At 39.0% G+C, this 7,802-nt stretch overlaps 1 protein-coding gene across 3 annotated transcripts; it reads left to right on the top strand.

Annotated features, from left to right (window-relative positions):
• The first annotated feature begins 1,460 nt into the window (after nucleotides 1-1,460).
• Nucleotides 1,461-4,921, top strand: LOC115755021 (serine/arginine-rich splicing factor RSZ21). Of its 3 annotated transcripts, none has more exons than XM_030694254.2 (6): nucleotides 1,461-1,607; nucleotides 1,887-1,998; nucleotides 2,219-2,307; nucleotides 3,057-3,285; nucleotides 4,197-4,319; nucleotides 4,603-4,921. In XM_030694254.2, exons 2-6 carry the CDS (start codon nucleotides 1,910-1,912, stop codon nucleotides 4,607-4,609), a joined length of 537 nt encoding a protein of 178 aa, XP_030550114.1. In that variant the 5' UTR covers nucleotides 1,461-1,607; nucleotides 1,887-1,909; the 3' UTR covers nucleotides 4,610-4,921. The 3 variants fall into 3 exon arrangements, with proteins under 3 accessions (XP_030550114.1, XP_030550113.1, XP_030550116.1); XM_030694253.2 differs by lacking the exon at nucleotides 1,461-1,607 and adding an exon at nucleotides 1,610-1,716; XM_030694256.2 differs by lacking the exon at nucleotides 1,461-1,607 and adding an exon at nucleotides 1,628-1,781.
• Nucleotides 4,922-7,802: the final 2,881 nt, after the last annotated feature.

The raw sequence follows: 7,802 nt of genomic DNA, 5'->3' as shown, positions 1-7,802 counted from the left end.
GCACGGCAATGGTGTTGGGGATGCCAAACTTAAATGCTCACCGCCATAAGGCAAAGTAATAGCAATATATAAAGATCTCGATGTGTGCTCATTATTGAAGGCGGATTTGGTGATCGACCGTCAATTTTGGTTTAAAGAAGGCATATAATTTTTTTTTTTAGTGCGTGATCGATATCTTTATTCTGATGATTTATCTTATTATTTGAATCTTGTTTTGTTTTGAAGTTGCAGTAGTCCGGACTATGATGGTTCACTTTATTTTTTTCATGGATACGAGTGAGATGTTTCTTCCAAAAAAAAAAAAATCGAGCGTTTTAAAGAATCTCACATGACCAATTATGGGCACAACAAGGAAAAATGTTTCAGTTAACAATTTGTTCTTCTTAAACTCCACTTACTCGGTAAAATTATACCTCGCAGTCAATCAAACTTCAAAATGTTTTGTCTCAAACATGCGCTAATTCCTGATGATACTATTGCCCACATGTAAAGCGTGAATAGGAAATAGACCGCGTAACTAAGAATTAGAGCTCCATGTGATACTTGAATTCTGCCCAACAAGTGCAAACTCAGTTTCAGATTGGGCCGCGAAGGCCCACCGAAATTCGAGCCTTCCACAGAATTGGTTGATCTTCTCACCCTCGGCCCTTTGGGCCTTGCTTTGTAGAGATGCACCGCGCCTGGGATTTTGCCAATCCAGCAGGCTTTTGATACAAATAAAATTAGTGTGTTTTTTTTTGTAAGAAAAAAAAACTAAGAACTAGAGCTAATTACTCTAAAGGAAAAAAAAATGCTAGAACATGAAAGATAAATTGATAAAATGAAAGATACATAATTTGTATTGGTAATTATCTTTTTCTATGACCGATTCAACAAGGCTTATATAGCCTATTTCAAAACGCAATCACTTTTGAACAGTTAATAATATGGGAATAGACTACAACCGCATCTCCATAATGTTAGACCCCACGATCACACTCTATGATTCACGTCCACTTTATCTACAAGCAGTCACGACTCTCCGTGATTGCACGTTGACATAATCTATCTACAAGGGGCCTTAACTTCTCAATTGTCACCGGATTTACCCATCAATCAATATCTTCATTGTTTTCAATTTCTGCATCAACAATTGATCCAAATTTATTTATCTAAGTGTCAATTGTGGACGAATCAACATCTATAACCATACCGTGTTTGTCGATAAGCATCCTAGCCATCGGCTCGCCGATGGTATAATTACTCAACACTGATTTTCATATCGGGGTCACGTCGATTCAGAAAAGCTTGGTCATTTTTTTGTCCGCTCCGTTCCAGCCCTATTCGATAAAAGTCGTACGGACTGCTGGCCCCTCGTGGGGGATCTTCCTTTCGTATGGTCCGAGTCTCGAGATATGTGGTCAAAAGTCAAATCTTCGAACGAAACAGGCCCGGTGTGCGTCGAGCTTTCAGACAAAGCAAGCCCAGTGCGTGATGAGGCCCATCGGCTTCGTCTCGAGCCGAAATCTCCAGAGGACGCGTTGAGCTGACAATTTTAACTGAGGTCGCGACATCGAAGAGCTCTAATCGCGGTCGGTCCTTTGAAATCGTTGAGAATCTCTTGAGAGGTAAGCCTCAATTTGCGCACTTAACAGTGATCCATCAGCTGGCCGTCTCCCTCTCGCACTCCGTTTCGTTTCGGAGCCCTAGTTACGATCGTCGATCTCGAACTCAAAAGTGAAGTTTCTGGTCGTTTTTCGTGCTTAAGTGGCTGCTTTATCTTCGTTCCGACCCTTGAATTTGTGCGTGTGCGCTCCAGTGAAATTCGTTTGCTGTTTGCCCTTTATTTTTGGGTGCTTCGGGAGGTGATCTGCTGTAGTGATCTTGTTTGCTTTTGGGTTGTGGAGGTTTGAAGCTGGTTGCTGTGACAATGGCGCGAGTGTACGTTGGGAATTTGGACCCGCGGGTGACGGAGAGGGATCTAGAGGATGAATTCCGTGCTTTCGGTGTTCTTAAGAGGTAATTCGAATGTTGCGTGATCTAAAGGATGGATTTTTTTGTTCAGATTTCCTCCTTTTTCGATGCTGACTGATTCTGTTTGTCTCAATATCAGTTAGGGTTTTATGGGTATTGCGGAAAAAACTTCATGTTTATCTACTCTTTCATGTTAGTTGATGCAGTACTGTTTCCATGGGCTTGCTGGCTGTAGATTTTAATTTCTTGGATGGTATGAATGCAGTGTCTGGGTTGCTCGGAGGCCACCGGGTTATGCATTTATTGAGTTTGATGATCGAAGAGACGCTCTAGATGCTATTCGTTCGTTGGATGGTCAGTAAAAAGATCCTCTTTTCCTCTTAGTATGCGATGTCTTCTCTGACCTGCACCCGTCTCGGGCTCAGATCTCTTAAATTGCATACGCTCACAAGTTGTTAATTTCATATGGCGTTTGTTTTTTGTGGTTTTTACCGGGATATTTTGTACAGGTGACAGGTATAGACTTGTTCATTTTGGGAAGTACTTGTATTTTCCTGCTAATCAAACAAGCCGCAGCTGAAGTGTCTGTTTAAAGAACTGTGGTTGAAATGCTACTACCACTGTGCTTGAAAAAAATTGACAAGAAAATCTGAGCATATGAAATGTAACTATGAATGAAAGCTTGGTCACTGTCGTTAGTCTAGTTACAGGGGCTCAGACATTGTTTATTTAGTTGACTGCTGTTTCAAAATGTTGTTTGCATACCCGAATTTTATACGGGGAAAAGCCTTTCGAATAACCCATCTCTGTCTTCATCATGCATTGACTGTGATATATTGTTCTTCACTTCTTCATAAAGTCAAGAAGCTAATAGTTTTTGGGGATTTTAAAGATCAGAGCATGTCATCAGACTCCCTTACAAGCTGACTAAGGAGGAATTGATAGATTCAGTGATGCATATTTAACTTACTTAAGAAAATCGAAGTTGAGCATGATGGGCATCCTTTGGTGAATCTACAGTTTAATCTTACTTACATTATCATCCCACTTATGATATGCTTGTGACTTTTGAAAATCTCCATGAATTAATGCTGGGTGTCCAGGAAAGAATGGCTGGCGTGTGGAAGTCTCTCACAACAAGGGTGGTGGAGGTCGTGGCGGTGGGCGTGGACGTGGCTATGGCGGAGGTGAGGACTCCAAGTGTTATGAGTGTGGTGAACCGGGTCATTTTGCAAGAGAGTGTCGTGGGCGCGTCGGTTCGAGAGGCTTGGGAAGTGGACGGCGTAGGAGCCCTAGTCCTCGGCGTCGTAGGAGTCCAAGTTACGGTAGAAGGTCAGTTAATTAGTTACTTTTCGTGATTGACTTAATCTTCTGTTACATGCTGCAGTGTGTTTAGTTTTATTCCTCAATGTCAATGCCCTATTTTTCGGCGTGTCAGGATTGTCTCTGCTGGCAATTGTTTGATGATGCTGTAGTTTCTTGTAGAATGGGCTTGATGTGGTGCTAGTGTCTCGTGTTCAGATGATATGGTAGCATTTGCTGGCAATACTTCAATTGAAATGTCTCTTCTAGTTCTGACTTGGGAAAAAGCTCAAGTATGGTAATTGGAAGCAAAGCTAGACTGAAATAACTCTTTGAGAGAAAAAGAAAACTTTCAATCTGGTTTCCTCATATGGCGGCAGTTGTACCACGATAATCTGTAGGGGGATGGAAATCAACTAATGGAAAATAGAACTGAAATGCTGAGAGTTGAAGGATTGGCAGATTTTGGAAGGGTAGCATGGATCTTGGTCTTTTTGAATTCAACTGTAAGAAATGAAATTTGATTGAGGCATCCATCTTTGCAACTAGCTCAGTGATTGAGATGTCCAAACGCAGGTTTTGACCCCTGAAGTGCCAAGTCTGGTGGTTGATTTTGGGTAAAATTGCCTTATTGCTGGCCATGTGTTTGAGGAATAGTCATCTAGGTTTTTAATACTGCTTCTAGTTTATTTTTGCGCTCTGATATGATTTTCTCTCTCCCTCCTTTACAGTGTACTGTCTGTTTTTGTTTCATGGTGAAAGCCTCAAATTTAACATAATAAGATTACAATGGTGTGTTTTTTTTTTTTTTTTTGGTAAGAACATAGTCATACTATGATTTTATCTATAGAACTTTCTGTTCTACGCGTCCTGTTTGCTGGTCAATACACTTGACTTTTTCCTTTTTGTGATTATATTTGTGGATTTGCATAAAATTGCAGGAGCTACAGCCCTGGGGATAGGTCTCCTCGTCGCCGCAGTGTCACACCTCCTCGACGTGGCCGCAGCTATAGCCGGTCCCCGCCACATCGCCGTGCTCATCGTGATTCCCCATATGCCAATGGGTAGGCCTTAAGTTCACCAGTAGACTGTTTTTACTTTTTGACAGTCCTGTGGCAATAGAACCAAAAGCTGTGAAAGAACTATGTAGAAAGTTACGTGGGGAACATGACTTGGGTTGTCACAATCTATGTCAGGTTCTACTTTTTTCTTTTTTTTTTCTTCTTGAACATTTCACGAAATGACACCCCTTAGTAGTAGAGGCTTAGAGCATGGAATTTCTCCAATATGTCAAGGTTTAAGATTCCATGCCTTTCAAGAAGTGTAACATTCATTTCATTTCTGCAGGGCTTAAGGCTGCATCTTGGTAGAAACCCATGGCTTATATTAAATGGAGTCGCTAATTGCTGAACCTTCGGCTATGTAGCCTGGTTTGGATGATCGAGTTACGTATGTTGCTGTCCTGATGGTGAAGTTAGTTAAAAACTTGGATTCACATGGCTTCTACAAGTATTTTAGCAAAGGGTGCATAGATGCCACATGTATTTGGCTCGGTCTCTTCAGCTACCGAAACTTTGAAGGTGTTTTTCATACTTAGTTTGCCATGTTCTGATGCTTACATGCTTATGTTACTTTGTTTGGAGTAATTCTAAGACTTTTGCATGTTTGTCTTTTGAGGTTTTCGATTATCAGCTCAAACGGCATGATTTCGCTACTCATTTCATCACTGCTCACGGTTTTCCCCCTCTGGTTCTCTGCTCCTCTACATCTGCTCCTCTTCGCTTCTGCTGTTATTGAGCTCAAAACATTTTGTATCTGCAAAGCAAGGAATCTTCACAGCCAATGACTTTTAAGCTCACTCCAGCAAAACAAAGCTTGTGATCTAGTTTAGGAGCATTCTTGCTGCGTAGCTCATTTGAGAGGATGAAGTTGAACTTTCGCTTCCTCCATCTTCGCTTCTAGTCACAGCACATGCGTCTTCTTGTCGTTGTGTTGGGCAACTACACCTTGGTTTGAGAACTTGGTGTGAAATCAGATTGGAAAGCTCTCCTCGGATACTGGAGCTGTTTATCTCATTATCGGTAGCTCGGATGGTGCGAAATGCAAATATACACCAAGGCAAGGTCAGTCCTGATCCTATGGCTTCTATGAAAACCTGCTGAGATTTCCAACCCATGAGTCATCTTCTTGTTAACCGCCTCGAGAGGTCCAATTATCCGGATTACACTTGGTCTGGTACTTGGTGAGAGCTTCTTCATTGCAGAGAGGTAGGTTGGCTCCTTGACAGGAGTTGCCTTCCAAATTCTCCTGTTAAAGGTGCTCAGAACTATATGTTGGCTGGGAAGCATGTCAATGGTCACTGATATGATGTCCTTGGAAGGTTAGAGACCGGCATGTGCTCCATGGATGCTCCAGTTGTCAGAGATGTTCCTGTTGTTAAGGATTATTCTATTGTGGATCGTAACCTTTAGAATGCCAATTTTTGTTTTCTGATAGTACCCTAAGGATGTGTTGCTCCATGTTGTTTGGTTCAATTCGTCTGAAGTTCCCACTAGAGCACCAGAAAACTGCCCTTTCCATACGTCGCCACGGCGAAGGTCACAATTTGGCCTCTGCTTGTTTGGGTCCCTTGCAAGGCTCGAGAAGAGATTCAGCAAGCAAATTTCCACTTGATTTTTTATCCTGCCGAGGAACCATTGCTGTCTGAGCTATTGGCAGTTCATCAAAACCAGCCTGCCACCGAAAGCAGCATATGGTCATGGCGGAGTACCTGAAAATAAGTGTTATCTATAATTTTTTGGTCTGAAGTGTTATCTAGAATAAAAGCGTGTGATTTTCTTTCAGAAAACGACCAGGGGACCATCGGTGATGTGCAAGTGCGATTTGCTAAGCTTGGATTTACAGACATATTACTTGTGGCAAGGAACATGAAACAAGTGCTGGAAGGATATTTCAATGGGCCATCCGTCCATCGAGCAGAGCACAAAACCGATCGCGCCCCGCCTTGATAGATCATTACTTGTCCTAGTCAAAACAGTGTGGTTAAACCTAAGGAACCTCCCAATGCATCCATCCAAAAAGACAGAATGTAAACCCTTACCGATACGAAGGCGACCATGTCTTGCTTTTCTTTTTTCGATTGGCTACCGCAACCATGTCCGTAACAAGCATGTGTGATGTTTAATACAGAACAAATAGGAAGATTAATGCTTGCATTTGAAGTCATGTCCATACTTGCAAGTCGTCAATTTTTATCGCGAAAACCGTTACTTTTTCTTTCTTTTTCCGATAAAGTTCCCAAGTTTTGGCATTGAACCAAAAGAGATTTTGTTCATCGGTATCGGTGACCTGTAATTATCATTTTTGCAGGAACTCGTGCCAATATTACTTTCTCATGCCTATTTATGAAGAAACTAAGTTATATTTTGAATTTAATTAATTTTTTTAATTTATCATTATTACATATAATTTAATATAAAGTATTATTATTTTTTATATTTTAACTTACATAATTATAATTTAAATCAAGTTTAAATTAAAAATTTTATTGGTAAATTTAATAAAAATTTAAATAATGGCATAATAGATTTTAATTAAAATTAAAAATAATTAATTAAATAAAAACTAATTAAATCTTAAAAATTTTTTATTAACCTATATTTAATTAATTAAATTAATTATATTTAAAAATTATTTTTAAATTATTTAAATCTAATTAAATTTTTATATAAGACCCATCATGTTTTTTAATTTTATTATTTATTTTTATCTAATTAAGTTTATTTTATTTCATAGTTTTTAACTTATCCTTTTTTTAATTAAAACCAACCAACTAAATATTTCATTTTGACCAAAAAAATTTAGTGTGAAATCATGAAGTTGCAAGTGCTGCATGTGTAATAAAGCAACCCTTCATTTCTATTTTTTGGTAATCAATCTAAAAGCAAAGAAATAATAACAAATAAATGATTAGACAAATCAAAGTAATACTTTAAAAATATAAATCCAACATACAAACAAATGATAAAATTTTGTTGCTTTTCCTTTTTTTTCTATAATCACATTTGATTATTTCTTATTCTTGCCATCAAATGTATTATATAATTATTTATTAAATACAAATGGAACAAAATTTCAAACGCGTTCTTCACGAACAAAATTTTAAAAAGTTACAAACGCGTTTGATTCTCAAAACATCTAGGAAAATAAAAAAAGTGATTTTGATCGAATCATTTGAAACATCCCCAAACGGCCTAAGTTATTGTTTGTCTTTGACCTCTTTTCTCGTTGACATAGATCGTTACACCGTTGAAATTGAGAAAAAAAGCTGCGTATAGAGATAGAATGCACGTCTCAATGACAACTTTCTCACTAATATAACTTCAGTATTTCCAAGAAAAGAAGCAAACGAAGCTAGTTCGTTTAACTTTCAAGAAGAATTAAGCAATCTCATTATTCGTGGCGACTACTGTTTGGAATTTCCGGAGCTCGAGTGGGTCGTCCATGGCCCGACAGATTGTGCTCGGGTTCTCAAGAAACTAGGAAAT

The sequence above is a fragment of the Rhodamnia argentea genome, chromosome 1, assembly GCF_020921035.1.
Source record: "Rhodamnia argentea isolate NSW1041297 chromosome 1, ASM2092103v1, whole genome shotgun sequence".
Classification (NCBI taxonomy): Eukaryota; Viridiplantae; Streptophyta; class Magnoliopsida; order Myrtales; family Myrtaceae; genus Rhodamnia; species Rhodamnia argentea.
Note: the sequence above shows the minus strand (reverse complement) of the source record. Positions and strands in the feature narration are given on the sequence as shown.